A 26,803-nucleotide genomic window follows, 5' to 3' on the forward strand; every position below is an offset into this window, starting at 1 on the left:
CTATCTTAGGTGAACCCCTACCCCTTTTATGGAACCTTAATACTAAATTTTAAATATCTACTCAGCCAATCAGTCAATCTGTTTAATTTTTTTATTACAAAAATTCAGATCAGCCTTATAATATACGGAGAATCTGCTAATGAAACAACAAATTTATATCAACAGTGATAATTTATTTAGACCATAAATCCTTCATTAATTAACATCTTGGAATACCGTAACGTTAACGACGCGACGTGACAAAGACACAACATTATCCATGATGCAAACCAGCTTGTACCTGAAACAAATGTATTATTAATGAGACAGATAATTACTTAACTGTATCTATACACAAATAATAGACAATGCTATTGCTCTTGTTTATAGACAAGTAGAAGCCGACACCATAGGATAATTAGTACGAATAGGTATACTGTGGAAATATGGATTGAATATCACGACAGATCTGACTGTCTCTCCGGTTTGACCTCCTCAATCTTTGCAGGGGATAAACAATTCAGGGATCTTAAGGACTTCGAGATCTCGTATATTAAATAATTATTAATACTGTTTATGAAAACCATACCTCAAGGAAACTTTTTATTAATGCTTTGGTAGATTTATTTTTTATTTAGTATGCAAAAATGGAGACACGTTTTCATTGAAAACAATAAACGTAATTAAATACAAATTTAAGGGAACTGTAACAAAATTACTGCTTTTCTCAGCCTACTGTTCAATTTGACGAAATAAAATAGACCTGGAATTTAATTTCACTTTTATTCCAATGACTGAAGTTGGACCTCATTTTATTATGTCCCACGGAATCCTTCAAAGTTACATTTACAATTAGTAACTTTATTTAAAATTTAGCTATGCGACAAGATTAAGTAATTTTGGGAAATTTCAAAAAGAAGAAAAATCTAATCTCGCAAAAATATTATTTTAAAAGTTTCCAAATTATTCGAGTAATAAGTGAGGTTAGTTTATTTATTACAATTATAAATTATTTATTGATAAAGTGGAATTTCGAAATGCATTTTGGATTATATTACAATTTAATATGTGTAACTATTCAATGAATAAATTATGTAAATTTTAGTCCATCCGCAGCATTATCTGGTTAATTTATTTATACAGTTATCATATAATTTAAATTAAATTAACTAAAGTTCAGCAAAAAATATTATAAATTGATCTATCTATATTTTTATGGCATACTCTGGGCTAAACCAATACATCGATTTTGAATTAATTTTGTATAAATATAGTTCTTATCAGACCTATAGTTATTAACTGCTCTTTTACTTAAAAAACTATAAGGAAAATCCTATCGCCTAGAATCCCTAGTTTATAAGCCTTTTCCTTATTCATTTCAACCGACTTTAAAAAACGAGGAGGTTCACATTGCGACCGTATTTTTTAAACACATCCCTGCGCAATTTGATAAGTTTGACAAGACCGGCCATGTCTTCTATTTTAGTCCAGGTCTCTACCATACTAAAACTTACCGCTATCAGTATCCGGCATAACAATGCTATGCATTTCTGAGTCCCTGAGGAAGAGATAGTCTGCCTTGAAGCCAGTGCCGTCAAGGCGGTCGTTAGACCTGAAGGTGATCCTTAGGAAGTTCTTCTCCGAAGTCACCTGGAGCTCCTTCATCTGACCACAGTACCTGTGGCTCTCTGAGTCTATCATTTGACTGGAGAACTGTACGTAGTCACTCGCGGAGACAGCTTCGCATCTGGAAGCATGAACTCGTCTCATCATCGTCCTTTTTAGCTTCATGGTGAGTCTATGTTGCGTCCGCTCCTTACCTTGGTTTTATCCATAAAACCTGCCTTATAAGGATTAATGATAAGTCAGGTTTAATGGATAAAATTTTATTCTTAACATACATAAAGCCTCCTTAACTAGTAAGCATTTGTACTAGCACCCGTGGAAGTTAAAAAAAAGTAACTCCTGCCCCGTAATATGGCATGCGCGACGCCGTTTTCATCGCGCAATAAACTATCGCTGTTTCGCTTTTTATAATGACGTGAAACGAGATAGCGATAGTTTTTCGCGCAATTTATACATCGTCGCGCATGTCGTAAAAGCCTACTAAGGTATAGGCTTATAAAAAGCGATGGGCTAGCAATCTGTCACTATTTGAATTTCAATTCTACCATTAAGCCAAACAGCTTAATGTGGCCTATCAGTCTTTTCAAGACTGTTGGCTCTGTCTACCCCGCAAGGGATATAGACGTGATTATATGTATGTATGTATGTCGCGCATGCCATACTACGGGGGGAGAAGGCCTAGTACATCTCTGTGCATACCATAGTCTGACTCCCACCGCCTTACTTATTTTGTTGGCCTTACATTCATCCATAGTCATTCCCTAGCGTAAAGGGACTGATACGATAGGCTTATTATGAATCAAGATGGATCCGGTTAGACATTCATCTGATACCAACCACGTTAAATTTGGATTTTGGGGACGTTCATATATTATTACGAGTATATACATATGTTATGTCTATACTAATAATAGGATTATTGACGAATATGTATTGTGCGTGCTCGGTATATATTTCAAATAAATTTTGATGTATGTTCATGTGTCAAAACTTTTTGTACAAGATAGCGGGGAAATTGAAATATCTACATAACGCGTACCTACTGTTATTTTTGATACTATGACAGAATTTTATCTTTTTTGTTAATGTACAGTTAAGTTAGCGAATAGGCATGTCAAACTGACATAAATGTTTATCGTAAAATTTGGATGGGGTGGGTTAGGACCTCTCCATCTCTTTCCCATAGTGGCCATAAATGGTGACTAAGGGACAAGCTTATTTACCTGGGAGTCTTCTTTTAGGCGATGGGCTAGCAATCTGTTACTGTCACTACAATTAAGTCAAACAGCTGAACGCGGCCTGTTGGTCTTTTCAGGACTGTTAGCTTTGCCTACCCCGCGAGGGAAATAGGCGTGACTATATTTATGTAGATTGACTAATTATTCTACCTACATAAGTTTATACGAATCAGGTATTTTAAAGACAAGAGGAAAAATACATTAAATCAGCTCGAGTGGGACATCTTCACTACATAGTATAAAACAAAGTCACTATTTTAGTCTGTTTGTCTGTATGCTTAAATATTTAAAATTACGCAACGGATTTTGATGCGGTTTTTTGTAACAGGTAGAGTGATTCAAGAGGAAGGTTTTTATGTATAATAACATTTATAATTTTGCACCCGTGCGAAGACGGGGCGGGTCGCTAGTAGACAATAAACAAAAAAAAATCACGTGAAACCGCGCAACACAGCTAGTATATAAAACTATTCGGACAAAAGCATAAACGATTCGTCCTTCTTATAAAATATTTCCACAAGTTTGCATGTAAATAACATAACGACAAGAAAATACATGTTGACATTGACAAATGTGACAATAAACAATAAAAAAAAAAATCATGTGAAACCACGCCAAACAACTAGTATATAAAACTATTCGGACAAAAGCATAAACGATTCGTCCTTCTCCTAAAATATTTCCACAAGTTTGCATGTAAATAACATAACGACAAGAAAATACATGTTGACATTGACAAATGTGACAATAAACAATAAAAAAAAATCATGTGAAACCACGCCAAACAGCTAGTATATAAAACTATTCGGACAAAAGCATAAACGATTCGTCCTTCTCCTAAAATATTTCCACAAGTTTGCATGTAAATAACATAACGACAAGAAAATACATGTTGACATTGGCAAATGTGTGGGATGGCCCGGAACATGCGGTGAAATAATATGAGAGATGCGTAGATAACAGTTTTCTTTTTTTTTTTCATAGTATTTCATGATTTTACATGAGAATCGAGTGACAGTTTAATTTTCTTTCGACATAAAGCTGAAGCTAAAGCTGATGGGAATTTAAATGGCGAGAGTTACACGGAAGTACTTAGTAAATAAAAACTACTTACAAAGTACCTACTTCCGTACTATACTACATACATGCATACATATAATCACATCTATATCCCTTGTGGGATATACAGCGCCAACAGGCTTAAAAAAAACTGATAGGCGTTCAGCTATTTGGCTTAAAGAAAGAAGTGGGATTCAAATAGTGACAGGTTGCTAATACCCATCACCTAAAAAAGAATTCCAAGTTTAAAAGCCTATTATACTATAAGCCCTTAACTGCCTTTTACGACATCCATGGGAAAGAGACGGAGTGGTCCTATTCTTATTTCTATTGGTGCCGGGAACCACACGGCACTTTACTACTACCTACTTATAATCTCCTTAAGTTAGTTTACCAAAAACGGTCAAGTCATATATGGATGTTGCCATAAAAGATACCTGTGTTAAAAATAACAAAGTTAATACTCACGGTAAAACTCCCTCCACGTCAAAATAACTGAAATGCAAGTGAACCCTCTCATTGTCGTTCCCGTAAAAGAAGTAGTTGCACTCTGTGTCCCTAGGGTACGTCCCTGGATAATTCGGTGACGTCACAACACCCCTCCCCCTCTCGCTGCTATTAAATACAAAGGCACATGGAAATTCTAAGAGTTGGCTCCCAGTGGTGATTCCATAATCTGGAAGGTTAAAGTTTTAAAATATTCATTTTTCATGTTACAACTTGAATGAAGAGAGTGAGTGAGTTATGAATGTGGATGAGGCCAAGTAAGTATGCAGAGATCATGATAAGTGGAAAGATGTAGTCTCTGTTTACCCCTCTGTGAAAGAGGCGTGATTTTATGTAGGTATATTTAATGTACGATATGACTTTTTGGCTAACTAAAAAAAACTCACTCTCACTCATAAAGCTCTAGAACGATTACCTCTACACGCACTATGTGATTCATATTTCAGTAAAATAAGTAGTTTTTAAACCCCGGCCAACCATAGTATGGTGGTGATGGGTAAAAAAATAGAAGTAGGTAAGTCAGGTAATTAAACTCCCGTTGACCAAAGATCACTTTAGAAACTTGGAATGTTAAGCAATTCAACATGAAATTCTATACCGCGATGTACGTTACAACACTTTGATACAGCGCCATCTCGTGGCATTATATGTAAATGTCTATCTACAAATGTTAGTATTTTTTTTAGTTTAATATTTTTTTAGACATTTTTTTTACCCGACTGCGATAGATAGGGTTGAGTGTACGTATGTAGATTTCTATATTCACTGTTAAAGCCTGAACGGCTGGATGGATTGGATTTTAATGTTAATGTTAATGGTATCGTAAGATTCGTCTTGACTATCCAAGTGCTACTAGGTATATATAATTAAAAAACAAAATATTGTATTTTAAACGCCATATTATCAAAAAGTACAAAAACAAGGAAATACCTTACTGACCTAATAATGCTGTTAAGGGAATATGCCAATATTTATTTAATTCCGGTTTTGTTGGTCGATGAAATCTTTATTTGAACCTCCCTCTTCATTTTGTCAGGTAAAACAGAATTCAGAAAGTACAAAGATTCTTCCAGAAAGGTATGCCTTAATAAAACAGGTGGGTACCAATAAATCGTATTTACATTTCCGCTTAAGTAAATTGAACGGAAAGATTGATCTATGAAACGAGAGGAGCGGTATTCTTATTGAAATGAGACGGTAGATATTTTTTTGTTTTATTTGAAACGAGTAGATAATAATATAACGTCGCCAACGCGGAAATCACTGAAATAGACAGTAATTGCTTGTGTATTGCTTTTTAAAATAACAACTTTGTATTTGAATTTACTAAGCTAATTAAAAGCAAGTATTAAAATTCAGGAACAAAATTATTGCAAAAAAATAATCATCACCTAAAAATTTTTCGAAATTTATTATTATTAAAAAGATATTGTTGTGAAATGTCAGTGTTTTAAAAAGTTATTCCAATTTTAAAAGCTTCATACTTTCATATTAAAAACAAAATACTGGCAGTAAAATGTGATGCGGTGGGGTGGTTGTTTGAAATCATAGAATTCCTACTGAACATAGAGTGAACATTTGCTTTGGATCAAAAATAGTTTTTAAAGCAAGCAAAGTGACCTCAGCTTAGAAACATTTTGGGGTAAACGTAATTGACACAAGCATCACTTAGATACCGCAATATAATTTCTAGTTATAGTTTTATTATAACAATCCGGGAAAGAATTATAACAATAAATCGTTTTGTTAAAATGCAAATGAGGTATATGTTAATGTATATGTAATAAGAAAACTAATAGATAAAAACACAGTAAAAAAAATACTTTTACCTAGTGATATTGCTTAATTCTAGTGATATTGCTTAATTCGTTATTATACTCTTATATAGTAAGCTCTTATACTTATTTATGAATGGAATATGTGTATCGCTTCTCATGATTGATTCATATTGACAGCAGGAGTGTATTCTTGTTGAAATTAAACAAAATACTACTTCTATGTTAAAAATATATAGTGCCCCGGAGATAAGTGCAAACATCAGACAGGAATATTATTTCTTTCCCTCAATTTTTTTTGCTTCCAATAAAGAGCAATTACTAATTCTGGCTAACTCCTTTTTTGTTACTGTATTCCCGATTTCATGTTTATTTATTTTCGCAAGATATTGTCTTGATAAGATATAAAAAGAATATACAAAAAACCTGACTATTTTAGCTAATAAAAATATTTGCCTGGAATGTCTTCGCGTTTTATTTTATAGAAATCATAACAGTTATAATTGTTCTATTTTGTACTAAAGTTAATATTTTATAACGGCAACTAAAAATTAAAAAAAAATAAAAGATATAAACTCAATACAACGTCCCTATATAATTTTTTATAACAATAAAAAATCGACAAGCCTTAAAAACACATAAAAACATAAAATAAGTTTTCATGTTACAAACTAAATAACTATCAATCGTTATAAATTGTACACTTACCTTCAACAAAAGAATAAGCTATCTTAAAACCCCGACTATACCTCGACGAGTATATCCCTCGGAACCTAATAGACAGTTTTGGTCCATTCGACATTATTGGCTTCGGTATATCGTTCCCACAAAAGGACGCCATCTTCTCCTGTCGCCCGTCCACATATAAAAATACGTCGAGAGCGTCCATACTTTCGCAACTGGAACAAATTTTATGTGAATTACAATCTTATTCGAAGTGAACTGGAGTAGCTCTATATTGTAGTAAAATGTTGTATTGCTATCCATCCATATAATGACATCTATATCCCTTGCGGCGTAGACGTCTCTGACTACAGTAAAAAATAATCCCAAGTTTGTAAGCCTATCCCTTAGTCGCCTTTTACGACATCCATGGGAAAGAGATGGAGCACAACACACGATATTTCAATACTTACTCAATGATATTCTCAGTCATCCTCTGCAGGCTGAAATCTTCGAACACAAGTCTGACGCGTTCCCTGCCCCTCGCCAGGAAGTCGTAGTCACATTGTGTCTTCTGGGGATAGGGAGCGGGGTATTGTGGAGACGTTAGCTTCCCCGTTTTACTCTTGTCACTCCTGAACATCTTGTGGCAGGAAGATGCTGGAAACAGTTGGGTGTGTTCAGTGAAAATATGAAATCATTTTTTATACATTTAAGGTGTCATATATTTGCCTACAAAATTGACAATTGTAAAAAAAAAATGCGTCCGCTATTTTATGAGACAGAATTCCTCTCATGAATATGATGAATTCTGTGAGATGCTGAGAAATCAGATGTGTTTGTGTGTTTTTAACGACTGCAAATAAAATTATCCTTATGTTTTTTTTGGAGTTATGTTACGTATTGTACTGTACGTGATTTAAGTACCTAAATTACTTAAAGACAAAACGATAGAAATGATTAGAACCCACTGCAAGTAGAGTAGGTACTTTGCTGAAAACTTTTACGAGCAAAGTTGATAAACTAAGATAGCTTCTTACGAGTACTACGCGATACCCATAAAACGATAAGTAACTATAAACACGAAGATATAAAACACTAGGATAATTAACGAATTTCAATATAATAAATACTACCCATTCTTTGATAGGAGCGCAGAGTTAAATTTTTCGAAATCTACATCGGAGCCAACTTCTAACGGGACAGTAAGTTTTATGCTTATTGCACTAAACTAAATCCCGAACTGAGAGCATCCTGCATTTTAAAAGCACGCATATTTCGAAATAAGTTTAGAGAACGGCTTTTACTGGGGCATTAAAATTTAGACTAGGCCATTTTTATGTTATGAAACTAAATAAGGCAGCCGTTGTTCGAAAATTTCTTACAATATCCCAACTAATATAGTAAATGCGATAATATGTTAATTGTCTCAGCAAGCGTTATCTACTGAACTAATCTTCTTTAAATTTTGCCTATATATAAGAGTCTGGAAAAGGACATCTCATCCCTTTTTTATTATGTCTTTATTATTAGATTACATGCTTTTCATCATCAATAATAACATTTCTTTCGTAAAAAAAAGTATTTGTCTCACTTTCACATCATAGCGCGATTTAGGCCGTCATGCCGTAGATTTTTTATAAAAGGGGCATTAGGCACAGCGTAGACTGTAAAGCTTTTCTTAAATTAATGTAATCAGTGATTTAAAAAAATCTTACTTGTAGCACTGACTGCAGGTCCTAGTCCGGGTATTGGTTCCGTGGTGACTGACTTCTTTATGTCTGATTCTGTCGGAAAAAGTAACATTTTAAACGACGCACCTCATACATAAAATCGCGCCTCTTTTCCAGAGGGGTAGGCAGAGACTACATCTTTCTACTCGCCACGATCCCTGCGCATACTTCCTTTCAGAACTTCATCCGCATTCATAGGTCACTATCTTAATGAAAGCTCGTCGGTTTAATATAACCTTTATGATCCTGTCCACATTAACTGTAAGAATTGTAATGTCCCTTCCTTATCAAATAGCATTTTCGATAACATTATCACTTATTTCCAAAGTTCATGGTCAGCTAAAGGTAAGTAGATAAACTCTAATAATGTTACTCCAAGTTACCCGTATCAACCTGCTACAATAATATCTCTTTACCAGAAGGAATCACTTAATATTCGATCAGAAAATAAACGAATTCGGACCCTATAAATGATACCCTAGCAGTGACTTAGCAAATCTCTAATTCGGACAACATCGTTGACGCACTGTCGATTTAAGTAATTAGGGTGTTATTGATTAACCCCTAGTTGATGGTCCACGTTTCTTCCCCAATCGAGGAGAATAGATTGATCGAGTTACAAATAGAGTCCTGAAGGAAATTGGTGAGTATTTGTTAGGGAGAAATTTGTAGATACAAATTGATTTAGCCAGAGCACTTCCCCGCTAGAGTAACTTCTAAACAATGCCAGACCCATAGAAATCGTAATACAATAGACAAGTCATGTATTGTACTTGAAACAATATTTATTCTTGTTTCGCACGCAGATTGGTTTTCAGCTAATTGTAAAGCTAAGGAAATAAATGTTAGAATTGAAGTGCGTTAAGAAAAGGTGTTAAAATCATTAGTCATGGCATAACCGGATTTTCCACCTCTATGGTGTTATATTATTCCAAACTCTATGTTAAGACCACGTTTCGGAAATTTCTTAGTCGAAATAAAGTGCAACAGCAAATGCAAGTAAATCAATTGGAAACAAAGAACGGAAAAGTGTTTAAGACTGAAACGAAAAGACTAATAAAAGAAACGTATTCCACACTTAATCTACATTTACCTATTATCTACTCTTCCTTCTTATTGAATTAGCATAACATACATGTCAATATCTCTTACGGGGTTGACAGAGCCAACAGTCATGGAAAGACCGAAAGGCCACGTTCAACTGTATGGTTTTATGATGGAATTGAGATTAAAATAGATTTATCTAATTATACCCTCAGATTTGGCACCAGCTAACTTGGTTATAGTCTCCAAAAGAGCAGCTATTAAGTACATATTTCCTATACATATAATACTCGTAAAAAATAAAATGCGGGACAAATTACAAAGACAGAGCTACCAAAGTGAATTTTTGAATTTAATACAAATGTTTTAAGTAAATTATAGTGATATGGGAACATAGAAATACCAGTTTTTTATAATAAAACTAATACAAATAGACCTTCAAGACCCAGGCCAACCGTATAAAGTTAGTTTTACATCCTAACTTGACCGGACAAAGAACCCGGGACCAATGGTTCAGAGGCCGTCAATGTATTCAAATAATTACTCATACTGCTTACTTAACCTGCGCTAGAATTGTCGTCCATTTGAAACTGATAGCTCGCTTTGAAGCCTTGTCCCGGTGAATTGGAATTAGCAGTGAATTGTACTAATAACTCTGATCCGGTTGATAAAATTTCATAACCTGAAACAAAATTGCAATTGACATAATATCAAGCCGATTATAATGCTACGAGTATTTCTAGGGATGTAATGATAGCTTTTTTTAATCTAATTCACGATAAATAATGTATTTATATTTATAATGATCATTGAAAAAATTCTCGTATATTCTGTTCGTCATATTGATATTGGATCATAGCTTGAAAGTGATACCTATATGTTTCATTTTACAGACAACTGATTTTCTGTGACAAATTAATATAACTTACCAACAAAAAAATGCATGATTTTCTTAAGATCCTCTCATATTTCAATTTAATATTACTTAAAAACAGTTAATAAAAAAGCATAAAGAAAATAAGAAACATGTAGGAAAGTTAAAGCAAGCATAGAAAGTTATGCTTATACATCCTTGAAAGCCTTCAGGCTACTTTGCACCCCCTGTTAACCTTTACCTTCATCCACTTACTGCCAATAAAGCTAGAAGCCTGATGTTTTAGTACGGAATAGAATACTTCCAAAAACTTTGAGCTTCGGTGGGCAACTTTCTAGAATATAACCTCTTGCTCTCATCATGTTTTGCAAATAGTTCTCCCGATTCAAAAGGAGGCCCAGGTTCAAAGAGTATTTTTTGAATTTTATACATAAGTTGAATGTGACGGAAAACATCGTGAGGAAATTTGCACATTCAGACTTTGGATGATGACCATTATCTAATATAGGTTAAGTTCCACTTCAAAGTATGCGGAGGTAAGATGCTTCTTGTAAAACCTTATTCATCCAGGATTTTGGAAATAGGCGCACCTCGCTCTCCTCTGCAGAGAGTGAGGGCGCAACAGGGACAAACAGGAGGATGATATATAAAAATAATATATGTATGTAATATATATATACGGGATACAAGTTACACAGATTGAATTAGCCTCGAAGCAAATTAGATACGTTATTTAAAATAGAGTTATTTTAAAATAAATACTTACGTAGATAAACATCCGAAACTCAGGTCGATCAGAGAAAGATCGTTTATCATCATGTCCTGGGATTTGAACCCAGGAGCTCCAGTGTCACAGCCAAGCGCACTACCGCTGCGCCTCAGAGGCCTTCAATACTTCAGTTCAAAACTTAATACTAAAATTAGACTTACCTAAAACTTCATTACACAACATTGCCAGTACAGGCGAGGTTTGTAATCGGCCATCAAATACTTTGATGATATCAGCTCGGTTTAAACAACTAAAAATACAAAAAGAAATTTAAAAAATGTTTATATGGTTTTTTGAAAGAAAAATAGATATTTATCTTCTACATAATTATATTTGAACACTTAAAAATCACTCGTACAATACAAATAATATGACACTACTAGTCAATAGATTCCTTGTCCTTTACGGGGTAGAAAGAGCCAACAGTCTCGAAAAGACTTTAATGCCATGTTCAGTTAATGACTTTATGATTTACCTTATTCTTCCTATATTTAAAAATGGTGATTTTTATTTTTCTATAAAAAATTATCACATACCTTTCGTCTCCTTTCTGTAGAAATGATTCTTCAAATACTAATTTTATTCGTTCATTTTGTCTGAAAATAATATGTAATTTTAGATTCAAATAACTTTACTTAAACAATAAATGTACGAGTACAATTTATTTTCGTCTCACGTCATTCATCATAACCGCAATTTATTTTTGCTAAGGAATGAAAATAAGGTAAATTGTACGTTATTTATGATCGATGATTTTGTGACAAGGTTGTGAAGGGTGAGCCTTAAATTACATGATTATTAATGATCGACGTATTTTATGTCTTCTTAAAATAGTCATCCTATTTGGTCTTAATCACTAGGTGAAGTTCTTGAGACAGGATTTTTAATATAGATTAAATCGAATCCGATTCATTAACATCAATAAATGAAATTATAATGCAGTTTAAAAAGTTAGATATTGCAAATTTAATGAGTATTTTGACATATATTATTTTAATGTGATATAATCCTGGCCGTAAACAAATTTTACTCCTTATGTTTCAACCAGTCAAAAAATAACTCTTCGATGTAACATAATCAATTCGAAATTCGAAATACAAATCTTACCTAGCGTTAAAATGATACGTGCATCTGACATTGCTAGGGTAACTCGAAGGATATCGAGGGCTGTATAGCCTCCCGAAGGTAGGCCTGTTGGGCTGCGAGTTGAACACGTAGTCACACCACGTGTCGGGCACTTGCACGCCGTCTGTTTCAAAGTTTTCTGGGAACAAAGGAATTGGTTAAAAGTAACAGTTCAAATTGTACTTTTAAGGACCATTTTGCGTAACGTTTTACTTGTTTAAGAATTGTGTGAGGACAATTTATTTAATTAAAAAGCCTTACTAAACCCACAACTTGATCTTTTATGTATGTGAAATCGGCACGACATTAGAATTTATTTTTATGTTTCAATTTTCTCAGATTTAGAGATATGCTTGGGGAATAAAACTTTTGAATTTTTTACATGCTTTGAAAGTAATTGTTTTTAAGGTTAGATGAAGAAAATTACCTATCAAGAACATATAAAAATGTCCTGAATCACCACAAGTTAATTTCTTTTTCCATCTCTACTGTATAATTACATATATTAATTATAATTCTACCACAGGAATATCTTTAAAAAAACTACTTACTTCTATCAATGAACCTATAGTTCCCAACGAATCCCGTAGCATTCGAAATCTTAGGTCCCGTATGTAGCTCCAAGACGAGCAGGGGTCCATGGGAGTACAGGGCTGGTGGGGTGTCCGCCCTACTCCCGCAAAGCACCCTGGACCAGGCCGAGTACTCGTTGATGCCAGGGGGACCTGGGCCGTGGAAGCCTTCGGAGTAAACCTTGAGGTAGTCGCCATGGGTGCAGCTGTTAACAAATTAAAAGATATAAAGGACAAATCATACAGATTCAGCGAGCTTTATAGTAAGTTCGAAGCTTGTATTATGGAAAACTGACTCGACTATTTTTCGTAGGTAAATATTAAAGGCCCAGACCGATCAGAGAGTTCATTTACCGTCATGACATAACCAGGGATCTGTGATTTAGACCAGAACAAAACAATTGCACAAATAAGAAAAAGTAAACCTTAAAATACTGAGTTACTTTTCATACTGCCAATTGTCTCATGATTAAAGCCGCTCAAAAGCTATTTAATAAAATACGATGCGGTATAATCTTGGATGCTCTTATCAAAAGGAATCGGTCCACAATACAGGTAAAGTTAGACGTCTGCTATCTTTAATTGATTTTATTTATTTACGCTCTTGGAAACTGAATCGAAGCTAAATAAGTTTAGGATAAAAGGTTCTTCGTGATTGAACTGGTTCAGAGTCAACAACAGAGTTGTAAAGTGATTTATTTTATATTTCTTCTTTTATATTTAAGTTTACAAAGGAATACTGAATTTACTGAACTGTGGCGGTTATGAATAAGATTATTGTGCGAATTTATTGACATAAGCAGGCTTGGGGTCATTATAATGGACACAGACCTTAAACGTATAAGGTTATTTAGGCGGTTACGTTTTCCATTCATAATCATAAATGCGAATGAATTCTCTCAAACTAGCATGTTCTCAGTACTTTGAAATCTCCGTCACTACGCATCGGGACCTAGGGCCCGCTTTTCGACTTTTCTCCTTCAACTTTGTCCGGTTTGCAGAATTCATAAATTTAAATTATTTAATACATGTATTTCGTGTACATACTTAATCCTTTCAAAAACAATCGAGAACATGTACCAAAAATTATTTGGAGCGATTACACGTATTTATTTACCAATTAATTTCAGCGAAACACCACGATGGAAAACTAGCGGGTGTTGATAAATTATACACATTTAATAGAAATTCTGTGACACTGATATAAAATATGCATGGACCAGACGACGATTGCGAGGACAGGTTTTTCCGTGTTTGTGCTATTTAAAAATAAATAGGGGCGCAGAATATTTTTTTTTAAATTTTGAAATAATAATAGAAATCAATCATTCTTTTTATTTCAATCAACCATTCGTTTTATTGCACATTTCACATTAATAAATTTTATTCTGAAAGCAGATATTTTTTGCTTTTAAACGACATGCGACGAATTATGCAAATTAAGTAGAATTTATATATTTATATTTGATCCAAAATGTACTCGAAAATAATTCATATTCGTAACTCATTCGTTCAGTTCAAGTCCAGTACTCTAGAATTGCACAAAATCAATTTTAAAAAGATATATTAAAATGTATGTATGTAGTAAATATTAAAATTTTGGTGGGCTTTGACTCAATCAAATTAATTTGCCAGCCTTGTCATTTCTATGTATTCGCCTTCTGTGTAATACTATGTAGGGACATAAATACCGTTTTCGATATATTGCGAGCATTAAATTGCCAGTTCTGGGAATGTTCGTAGTTCTAATGTGTTTCAAATTTATATGTCGCTAGTTAGATGGTTTGTGGGTTTCATTTCTGTTTTTGTTATGATAGGATATTTTAACCGACTTTGTAAAAAAGTGTTTTAGTTGTTCGTGTTTGAGTACCTATGATAATAAATAAAGTCCTTTTGCTATTATGTTTCTTTCCCTAAAAAGGGACCAGAAATCACTGTATGAATAGGAAAGTCAGTTTAAGAGAAAGTGCGAATTCGCCAAGTCGCCTCTTACCACGGGGAAGATATTATTCAAGAAAATAAGATTTTATTCTATAGTGTCGTAAAAATAATGGAAAACAATTTTTTTTAGATTATCGCAAACTGTCTTTTCATACTATATGTATAGAAAAATTTAATAACTACCTACCTATAGTTTTTCTTTCACAAAAAGAAACCATTAATATTATTAAAATAGAATTATTATCCACCCTAGCAACTAGAAACGCTAAAACAAACAGCTGAACAAGTGCACACGTGTAAGCCGGGAAAGTTCTGGAACAACGTCAAATTAACCCAATAGGTACTTACACACGCGGCCAGTCCGACTTAATTACAAAACAACACGTGAACCAATTGAAACATTGACTTTTCAACAAACGTTAAATTACATTGTTCTCGTATTTATTTTTATTAATTTAAACTTTATACGTACGCACGTAAAATGTACAAATGTGTATTTTAATTTATGTGTTTTGCAAAACTTCCGTTCCCTTCTCCTTCGTCCCACAGCAATTTAGACTAAGAGTTCTCATAGTATGTAACGATATTTTGGATCTCAGCATGGGCTGTTTTTTTCTGATGCTGGTCAGGCAGGTAACTTGAACTAAAAGGGTAGCTAAAACCGTGATATATGCATGAACGAACTCCCATATATGATAATTTACTGGTGTAATTTATTGAAAAGGAATGGACGCGGACTGGGAAGCCCAGGTTTATATATCAGTCTGAATGAAATTACACGTTTGGTTTAAATTACTTTAACCCTAGAAAATTTCTAAGAAACATTAAGAAGAAGCAATAAAACTGTTAGAACAAATTATTCTTTACGAGTTAAATTCTTGGGGAGAGAGTTTAAAGACGTTATTATCTGGCGAAACGGCTATTCTAAGTTGATATTTTGACCTGAATTCTTTACAACTCCTAATAAACTTCGACATATAGCATGAAATAGCGAGATTTTTTATTAGCTCTTGTTCAATTGTTATGTTATATATGTTATTTATTATAATCAAAAAGCTTTTTGCCAGTGAATTTGGAATATTATAAGACTGTAGAAGTGGTAAGTAATGAAAAAAATGACTGACCTTTTATTTCATCATCTCAATGATGAGTTTTATTTGACAGCTGTACATCTCGGAATATTGCGTTTGCAATGCACCTCAATAATAGTTTAGAGTATAAAATCTAACATTTCATGTCTATTGTCTTCTATTATTCCAATTTCTATATCCGCAAAAAAGTAAAAGTAATTATCTCTTTCAAAAAACAAACGTGGCCCATCAGTATTTATAAGACTGTTGGCTCTATCTACCCCGCAAGGGATATAGACATGAATATATCTATGTAAAAATCTTCTTTATAGACATTCAAATAAGAGAGACAACAATTTTGAGTGAATTTTTAAAAAATTTTTTGATTCTCCAAAAGTTTTGCTTTAAAGGGTTACGTTACGGACAGTTAACGGTACAGTTAATCTTTCGGAAGCAAAACCTAACAAAAAAGTAATATTTATAATATATCTTACATTACAAATAGCACAAGTTTATTGAGCGGATCTAATTAACGTTATTTATAACCTGTTTACGTGTAACGAAACGTAATATAATGTTATAAATAGGTTGAGATGATTGCCTTATTATTTACCCTTTCACTACATTCCCCCGATTCCAAACGGGAATATGTCTTCGAGAGATATTCCAGGAATTCCTTATCATATAACAATGCGGTGTAATAAATAGACAATCTATTTTGTTACATAATAATTTATTCTATTATTAACCAAATAAGGTTGAATGGCTACATGTCACAAAATATTTTCGAATAAATCTACGCTAGCCAGAATCCAATATAGGCATAAAGTCGGCTATATTACATACAAGCACAAAATTATGCCTATTTAAGGGGTAGGCAGATGCTACGTCTTTCTTATTATTTCTTTGGGTGGGGTCATATGATCCGTTTCAGAATTAATCCTGATGCTGACCTAGATTCTTAGAATAGGGAGATCGATTGCAAAGAGAGAAAAATAAAATAAGACTCACTTTTTCACACTTCTAGTACAATATATTTTTGAATTTATTATAGAACTTATTTGAAGAAAAAATATGTTGTTGAAAATCCATTTCCTTACTTTTCAACCGATATAAACTCTTTTATTCAAGCAGGCAGTTTGTTTATCTGGCAATTATTTTAGAAACGGTTTGTTTGTTGCGATAATTCTCTGAAACTGAAGCTATTCTTCGAATTTCCCGCGCTAAGGCTATTAGAGATAGTATCAGACAGAACGTATTACCGACTTCACGAAGCAAAACCGAAGGTTTAAAATTTAAATTTATGTTTTGTAGCATACAAAATTAAACCGTAAATTATTTATATAATGTCGTTATTCTGTTCACTTTTTTCCGGTACTGAAAACGATTGTCCGTTTATGGTATGTAGGTATATTAAAAATAAAGTGTTTACTATGATGCAATTCGATGAAATTTTATATGTAATAAGCGATAATTTCTGGAAAATAAATAATTTATAATAAGGCCACTTTTTCCGGAAATTCCCATGGGAGCGAACCACCGGGAAAAAGTAGGAAATATCTAAATATACTTTTATGTGTTTCTGATTCCAAATTAATATTTTTATCGTCATTGCGACTTGCCGTTTGCTTTTTGTACTTAGGTAATTGTTTAGTTCCTTTATTGATTGCCGGTTTACTGGAAGAGATCTATCTCTTCATGGAATAAGTCCGCCATTGCAAGTGATATAAGTATTTTTTAACACTATATAATTACTTGTAACTGTTTAAATATCTGTGAAATTACAAACTACTACTATTACAAACAAATATTTTCATCGTCTTTCAAAATAAAATCTTTAAATTTAATTAGCAAATGGTTTTTATTGAAATTTTCATCTCACTAATGTTGAGCAGTAATTGCGGTGGGGACTGAGTAAATACATTTATCAAACTGGATTTCAGAGAAGAATGATAGTGAGATATTTGATTGGGTTGAAATGTATTTTCATCTGAATAACAGAGATTTTGAATAATGAATCTCATTTTAATATCAGTAGAGACATATTTAAGTAGCCGACCCGACTTTGGTAATGACACATAAATTATAATTTTACTAACTTTACATTAGGTGGTGTGCCGTGTGCTTCCCGGCACCAACATAAAAAAGAATAGGACCATTCCATCTCTTTCCAATGGATGTCGTAAAAGGCGCCTAAGGCAAAATGCATATAAACTGTGGATTCTCCTTTTATGGGGTTGGGCTAGCTTATACTTTTTACTATTTGAGCTTATACTTTTTACTATTTGAATCTCAATTCTATCATTAAGCCTAACAGCTGAACGTGGCCTATCTGTCTTTCAAGACTACCGGCTCTGTCTACTCCGCAAGGGTTATAGACGTGATTATATATTATAGGAATATGACATGATATCAAAACACATACTAAAGCTTTTATTCATATATGGTATTAAAAATGCACGACTACTTTTATAGTCTATTCGTGAACATATCCTTATATTAATTATTTTTTTACTCCTTTCATTGATCTTAGTTTTAAAGAATGTATTGATTGCGGCGGCATTAATAAAAACAATTAATTACAACTATCAAAACCACATGTCTAAAAATAAAAAAAATATCAAAAAAGAAGCTTTCAGCTCCATTAGTTTTTACTTACAAAATTCATGTTTGCATTTCAGAAAAACTCTTTGAATTTGCCTGAAAGCTGATCATGGCTGAGCGCGCGCTATGCTTTTGTTTTCTAAACCTATACGACTATTGAGAGCTGTAAATGCATTTTCGAATCCCTGAATCGGCTTTATTAAAAACTAGAAATATTTTTCAGACGATTTTTCACGGTCTTTTCAAGTTCATGCCATTTGATTGATTGATTGGATTCTAGATTAAGGTCCCAGGTTTAATTAAAAATGTGGGTGTGACAAAGGAAAATATTTTGATTAACTTTTTATTTGATAATGGAAATAGAAAGGAAATTCCATCAAAAATAAAATCAATTGGGCTAAAGAAGATGGTTTTTTAATCAACAATATTAAGTTACCAATAACATTTTTATACATACATCATGGCAAAATCCCTTGCGGGCTAGGTAGAGCCAACAGTCTTAAAGACAGAAAAGCCACGTTTAACTATATGGATAATGGGATTGAGATTCGAATGGTGATTAGTGACAGGTTGCTAGCCCATTATCGCCAAGAAAAATCCCAAGCTTATATTTCTTTTAAACTTTAAATCTGTATGTTCAGAAGATATGAATCTCACTGATGAATTTCCAGAACTTTCCATGGAGGTGAAATATTGAAAGACCATTAATTTCCATAATATTTGGCAACCTAAATGCAGAAAAAAAAGAAATGAATATCGCTACTTCTCGCGCGTATTTTCCTTTCGATACTGACTTACATATATCAATTTTTATTGCTCAATGTTGGCAGCACCGGTGCTGTTTATGGTATGCAGATATGGAAGTTAAATAATAAGCATATTTTTAAATAAAAAATATAACACAAATTAAGTAAAATACTTGATCAAGAAAAGTATTTAGTTAACGTCCAATATAGTATTTACACAGAATAAATTACTTCGATTTTAATGCTTAATTATGTACTTATAATAATAAAAAAGAGCCCCATTTCAATTAGAAATTTCGACTGTGACTAAGATTGTACGCAGTGAATAAATGTATAATACTCGTAGTCATATCAGATCTTACAGTATTTTACTGTTTGAAATTTCAAATTTTATTTTGACGTAATTTGCCTAAACCTTCTGTTTCGGTATTGTAAGAAACACATTTTCTTTCGATTACGCGAATATGGCTATAATAACGTTGTCAAGTTTCCCCTGTCCAATGATATTAGTTCAGGATTTTGCAAAAACATGCTGGGTTGTGCTTAACCCATCAATCATTGCTCTCTGTCGACGTAGAAAAGAAAGCGTTAGTTTTTACGCGGACCCGCAGCGAATTGTACGAAAATGTTTCTGTAAAAATCCCTAAGATTTCCACCCGTATTTTTCGACATTGAAATGAGGTTTCCGTAAAATTATGGTAATGTAGACATGTAGGTATATTATTGTTGTATATTATAGTTTTTGTTATATTTTACTTTTTTATTTATCAATCAAGCCATAAATGTTAACTATTAGCAGAGTGGCGTATGTTTTTGTTGTCAGAAATAACTTTAGTTCTATTATACCACTAAACAAACATATAAGTGTTTCGTAAATGTAAGTTGATGAATAAATAATCAATTAAATAAATGAAAGAAAAAAATATATTTTGCAAAACAATACAGAAATCGTTAAACAAAATTACATTAATGCCAAATTCTAGTTATAGGCGATGAGCTAGACCTGTCACTATTTGAATCTCAGTTCTATTATTTATTTAGCTGATCGTCACCTGTCAGTCTTTCAAGACTGCTGGCACTCTCTTCCCCGAGGGACATAGATTCGGGATTAACATACATACATACTTATACGTATGTATGTATGTTAATCCTGAATTAAGGTTTTTTACATTTGCTTCCAGAATATTTGTTCTGGTCGATTAGTCCCCAGTCTCGCCGTCGTCGCGCTTCGCGTGATGTATGCGGTCATAGGGTTAAGCTTACATTACGAAAACAATGTAACGACGAGATTTATGTTGACATAACACTTTTTAATATAATGACATACTAAACAGGGCGTCGGTAGTCGATACATACCTACTGTGCATGAATGAATCTTTGCATTGCACTGGTTTAGGTAAATGACCGCGGCCATGTTGCCTTTTTTATGTAAAGTAATCAATACTTAAAGCAACGAGGGGAAACAATGTGAGAAAATTTTTATTTCCATTTCCATCATCCAATCTGAACAAGGTTCCCCTGCAAAGGTAGCGGAGGTCAGATGGCAGTCGCTTCGTGTTGGAATCTGACTTCTATATCCACTCCAGGATCGTGGTTAAAGGCGTACCTTGGGTTTCTCGTCAGACAGGATAATGCTCATAAATACGCATGAAACTAAGCCATGCTCTTAGCATATTAGCTGTTTCAAACATAGGTTTCGCTCGATTAGTTTAGTCTCAGCGTCGCTTGTCACATCTCGTGATGTATGCGGTTAGAGTATTAAATTTATATTACCCGAACTTTGTTATAGTAGAATATTAAATTCATGATTTAAAATAAATAAATGTGTTAAAATTGTTAAGACAAAATGGCTTCTTAATTATTTAAGATAAAAAAGGTTTAAAAAGATACATTGTTTCTTCTTATATTAAAGGAAGTAACAAAGTGAAAGAAAGAAGAAAGAAAACTAAAAAAAATGTTGTAATTTCTGTCAGTATTAGATGATTTTGAAACAAAAATGCAACGTATTTCGCTCAAATTTGGCATCTAGATAGGTGGGTATATTATAGTTATAATATCGTAGGCATTCTCTAAAAATTTTTTTGAAAAGGGTTATTGAAAGTTGAAATTTTTTTTTTATCGAAAACGGAAATAGTACAATACAAATAGGTGGTATACTTTATTTTCACTAAACAATATGTCGAGAGGACATATCTCCGTATCTCCAATATACCATAGATTTTGTTCATCCACGTGAACACGCTGTATTTATGGGCCACAATAGCGGCGGCGCGACATAGACAAACTGCGACCAAACAAAAGATAGTTTGTTACTGTATGAAGCCTTTACTATTGGCACAGAAACATATTTGGTATTTTCACCATGTGCTTTAGAAAACTAAGAAAAGAAATTGCAGTTCTTGTCACTTTTGAATGGGATCATGCCATCTTCTTCCAATGGATACCGTTAAGGGAGACTACTGGCATGGGAATGTGCATTGTTAATCTAAAACAAGCTTCCAATTGAATTTTTGCGCAAAGTTTGTAAAAGTCAATAAAAAGGAAGCTTATAAGCTTGGGATTCATTAAGGCGTTGTGTTAGCAACCTGTCCATTATCCAATTCCAATTACTAGAATTCATAAAAAATACACGATTAAAAGCGAAATAAAAATGAGTTGTACAACAATAGTAATCGTTCGTTGTGTAACAGACATTAATTTTTCTGTAATTGGTTTACGATCTGAAGCGGATGCCATCTCGAGATGAGATTATATCTTGGCGAAGTTGTCAAGTGTCGCGGAATTATGATTGGATTGATATAATTTGAAAATAAAACAATTTCAGGGCTCCATTTTTATAGAAAACTAGTTTTTGGGAAGAGTTACGCTCCCGTTGAAATTATTTTAATAGGGAAATGCCTGTTACTCCTGAAAGTTTTGTCTGCCCTTGTGCCAATATTATCGAAATCGGTCCAGTGTTTAATAAAGTTTTTTATGTCTTTGTCTTGTAAACATCTTTGTGTCTTTATGAACATGAGATCTCGCCTCATTTCCATAAGATTTCCCCTTACCACGATCCCTGCATACTTCGTTCGCTTCATCCACATTGACCACGTTCTTCAAGCAATTTCGTTAAGTTGTTGCTCTTAATAATACTGAAATGGAGATGCGGTTTCCATATCACAAGTTTTAAATATAATTCAGTAAAAGACTGCACTGAAATAAAAATAACGCTATATTAATATTACCCATCTCACATAGAATAACTGAAACAAATACACAGCTTTCTCTTTTACTCTCAAATCTCAATACAGAGCCACATTCCAGTTTAACGCTTTATAAAACAACACAACAACACTGAAGAAGCTTATTCAGGGATTCTAAAAACATTTATTGCTTTCCATTGCTCGCTACTCGCTATAAACATTTACATGATCCGTTTATTGCCACAAATGTAACTAAAATGTTAATAGATTTTGAGGATACGTCCCGTTTACAAGAAATGTTAAGCTTTCAATTTGGATGATATTGTAAATTTAATTTGTCATAGATTTAGTTATTAACAGTTTTTAATTTTGAAGTTCACTAGAGCAAAAACAAACTAGAGAGTTATATTCGTACCTACGCGCGGAAAAAATTAGACAAAACCCAGTTAAGTTGAATCTTGATAAATTGAATCATAAAATGGTTTGAAGCATCCGTTCAAGAATATATTTTTGTAGATCCACAAAGAAGCTGTGTCCGGCGCAAAAGTAAGTGATAATGTTTTCAATCTACATTTTACTTTATGTCTTAAAAGTAAGTTCATACATACAATCACGTCGCTCAAAAGAAGACTCCCAAGTTTATAAGTCTATCTCTTAGGCGGCTTTTACGACATCCATGGGAAAGAGATGGAGTGGTCCTATTCTTTTTTGTATTGGTGCCGGGAATCACACGGCACGTAAAATAATGAAATAAAAGTTAGTATTTTATTATTTTTTAAATAAAAACACTTTAAATTCAATGAAGTCCATCTCTCTAGAGGAGTGGCCAATTGATTCACTTATCTTTAGAAATATACGCTCGAAGAATTGGAAATTCCCGCTCCAAGGGTCCTTAGTTAGTATGTCTTATTCATGAGTTTGAGAATGTGTTAGCCGAGTTAAAATTCAGTTTGCTTCTAAAATCTGAAGAGAAATATCGAATCTTCTTATTATAAACAAGAAAACGCATAAGTATATTATAAATAAGTTCTATTTTAAAAATTATAGCGTAAAATAAAAAGATATTTGGCTATTTATAGGTATAAAAATCTATTAGATAGCATTTTCTGTTCGTGTACTTTATGCATTGTAAAAAGTATAGAATTGGAATTCACACCTGTATAGAATTGATATACCTACCGTAATATTTAGGGTCCAATTCTCAAGTAATAAAAAATGTTAATTTCCAAAACCATCACTTACTATTTGCTACTACAAAATTTTATTATATTTGCCTGGATCAATTAAGCAATAAGCCCTGGTGAGAGCAATTATGAATAAAAATTAAACTATATTTACCTACAATACGAATAGTCGCGTCTCGTCTCGGTATGAACTAACTCTTACAATTTGCGAGAGGAATAAATGCGAGAACTGGCATGGAAAAGGCTCAAGGTAGACATAGGCCTTGAAGAACTATTTAAAAAAAACTTACAATTTAACCAAGAAAATTACTCAGTGCCGTGTGGTTCCCGGCACCTATAAAAAAATGAATAGGACCACTCCATCTCTTTCCCATGGATGTCGTAAAAGGCGACTAAGGGATAGGCTTACAAACTTGGGATTCTTTTTTAAGCGACAGGCTAGCAACCTGTCACTATTTGAATCTCAATTCTATCATTAAGCCAAATAGTTGAACGTGGCCTTTCAGTCTTTTCAAGACTGTTGTCTCTGTCTACACCGTAAGGGATATAAACTTGATGATATGTATGTATGTATGTAAAATTACTCACTCAAGATGCTCCTTGTAAACGTCGAATGTGGTGAAGACCAACTCGACGATCTGATGCGGCGCCGCGACGAAGGTGTAGAGCAGGCAGTCGACGCGCGGGGGGTAGGCCCGCGGGTAGTCGGGGCTGCTGAACGTGCCGCGCGGCTTGCCGTGCGTCGACGTGAACCGGATGCATGAACAACCTGCAATAACCGAAAAAAATAAGGATACCCCATGACGTGATATACTATCCTAATTCCATCGTGGAATTCCATTTATTCTATGGATATCACACGACCGAAAGTACGTTAATGTAACCGAAACCGCCGAGCTTGCATGAAGAGAGTTATGAATGTGGATGAGGCGAAGGTAGTATGCAGAGATCGTGGCAAGTGGAAAGAGATAGTCTCTGCCTATCCCTCCGGGAAAGAGGCGTGATTTTATGTATGTATGTATGTATATCACACGACCAAAGTCCTATTGATAACAGTGAATCATCATGACGCTCCGACGTTGCGTCCTCACTTTTTTTGAGAGGAACTCGTATTCCTATGACCTTCGTCAGATTAAAACGACTTCTATATGTGACATCCGTAACCTTTGCAGGATAAACCTTACGTACATACATAAATATAGCCAACGGTCTCGGAAAGACTGAAGTGTCACGTTCAGCTGTACGGCCTCATGATGGAATTGAGATTCAAATAGTGACAGGTTGCTAGACCATCGTCTACCAGAGGAATATTAAGTCTATAAGCCTGTCCCTTAGTCGCCTTTTACGACATCCATGGGAAAGATAGGATGTCTATCAGAATACGGAGTGGTGCTGTTTTAAAGTGCTGGAAACCACACGGCAAATAATTGTAATTTACCCAAAAAAAATAAAGTAACAATAAAAAAATTCTGAATATAGGGAATGTGGCATACTACTGAATAATCGTTTGCTTCGTTCTCATATTAAAAAAAATATCATGAGAAATACCTTCAAGAAATCTTCATATGATGATAGTGAAGTGATGTTGTGATGCTAGTGTGAATTCTGCCTCATAAGTTTCAAGAACATTGACTTGAAGCCATGTAATGCGAGGACATAATGGATCCGCTATAACGCGCTTATACTTCAGTTAAAAATGGCTAACATAAACTGATCGCGGCGCTTGTAATTTCTATTTTAAAGTTCAGAAAATAGGGTTTATTTTGTGAACGCGCATGTGTTTGTTGTTTAAACTGGAACCATAAACAATTGGAACTCGTCGCACGTAGCCTAATGGTGCCATTTTAGTGCCGTTAAGCCATCAGGTGTACGTATCGGCCGACGCATTAGCCAATAAACAATATTGTTCTAGGTTCACTGGCAGTGCACATTTGTTATTTTGAAGTGCAAAACTATTGTGGAGAAGTGATAAGTTTTATTTAATGAATCTGTGTGTTGGCATCAATATAAACGAGAATAGGACCGTCTCTTTCCTATGGATGTCGTAAAAGGCGATTGAGGGATATGCTTATAAACTTGGGATAATTTTTTTAGGCGATGCGCTAGCAACCTTTTACGACATCCATGGGAAGAAATGGAGTGGTTCTATTCTTTTTCCTATTGGTGCCGGAAACCATACGGCATGTATGTAAGTGGCTATAACCCTATTCTATGGATATCACACGACCAAAGTCCAATTGATAACAGTGAATCATCATATCGCTCCGACTAACCCTTCCATGCCGATTACGAATCGAAAATTCAGCACATCTGCAGAACACAGCCCGTTTGAAACTCGCGTGAGTTACATTGCCGCTTTTGTAGCGAAGCCATACGCGCAATTGCTCCTTTCAGCCGGCAATTTGCAGTCATTTAGCAGAAATAAGCCACGGACTGGACTGGACGTGGTGTCGTTCAAATCGACGTGTTTTATGAAAAGAAATATACAAAGAGTTTATATGAAAAGTCATTATTGAATAAAAGTAGTTGACAAATGTTTTCGAGAAAATAATTATACATACATGCATACATAAAATCACGCCTCTTTCCTGGAGGGGTAGGCAGAGACTACCTCTTTCCACTTGCCACGATCTCTGCATTGATCATTCCTTCGCTTCATCCACGGTTTCGGGTACTCTTGACTTGACCCTTTACCAGGACGTCCTTAATTTGATCAAAAAATAAATAATAATACTTTATGAAATTTTTCGGGCTAAAGTTAATAGCAGTCCGATCACGGTCACAGCTGAACCTATAAACAACCTTTTATGATACGGAACTTTTACAACTAAACCTAATTGCGGTAAATCTTGACAGATACTCGTAGATTTGACAAACCGTTACCGTTGCTGAATCTTTACCGCTGTAATTAGCGAATGTGTATACATGGTTATTTCAACCAATACCATTTTTGGAGTAAGAACGCAAATGTTTTAGTGTTTAATTATTATACATACCTACATATGGTCACGTTTTTAACCCTTGCGGGGTAGACAGAGCCAACAGTCTTGAAAAGGCTGAATGGCCACGTTCAGCTATTTGGCTTAATGATAGAATTGAGATTCAAATA

General features: G+C 34.0%; 1 protein-coding gene across 1 annotated transcript in view; it reads right to left on the bottom strand.

The window, feature by feature from the left end:
• Nucleotides 1-1,069: 1,069 nt before the first annotated feature.
• Nucleotides 1,070-26,803, bottom strand: part of LOC106136370 (suppressor of lurcher protein 1) — a 32,123-nt gene continuing 6,389 nt past the window's right edge. The window contains exons 3-14 of the mRNA XM_060946266.1: nucleotides 24,283-24,463; nucleotides 12,944-13,170; nucleotides 12,375-12,531; nucleotides 11,804-11,863; nucleotides 11,429-11,517; nucleotides 10,187-10,306; nucleotides 8,566-8,634; nucleotides 7,321-7,507; nucleotides 6,893-7,083; nucleotides 4,371-4,578; nucleotides 1,494-1,726; nucleotides 1,070-1,101 (exon numbers count right to left, since the gene is read on the bottom strand). Of these exons, the coding sequence (XP_060802249.1) occupies nucleotides 1,070-1,101; nucleotides 1,494-1,726; nucleotides 4,371-4,578; nucleotides 6,893-7,083; nucleotides 7,321-7,507; nucleotides 8,566-8,634; nucleotides 10,187-10,306; nucleotides 11,429-11,517; nucleotides 11,804-11,863; nucleotides 12,375-12,531; nucleotides 12,944-13,170; nucleotides 24,283-24,463 (1,754 nt within the window). The remainder of the gene's footprint in view (nucleotides 1,102-1,493; nucleotides 1,727-4,370; nucleotides 4,579-6,892; nucleotides 7,084-7,320; nucleotides 7,508-8,565; nucleotides 8,635-10,186; nucleotides 10,307-11,428; nucleotides 11,518-11,803; nucleotides 11,864-12,374; nucleotides 12,532-12,943; nucleotides 13,171-24,282; nucleotides 24,464-26,803) is intronic.

The sequence above is a fragment of the Amyelois transitella genome, chromosome 10, assembly GCF_032362555.1.
Source record: "Amyelois transitella isolate CPQ chromosome 10, ilAmyTran1.1, whole genome shotgun sequence".
Taxonomy (NCBI): domain Eukaryota; kingdom Metazoa; phylum Arthropoda; class Insecta; order Lepidoptera; family Pyralidae; genus Amyelois; species Amyelois transitella.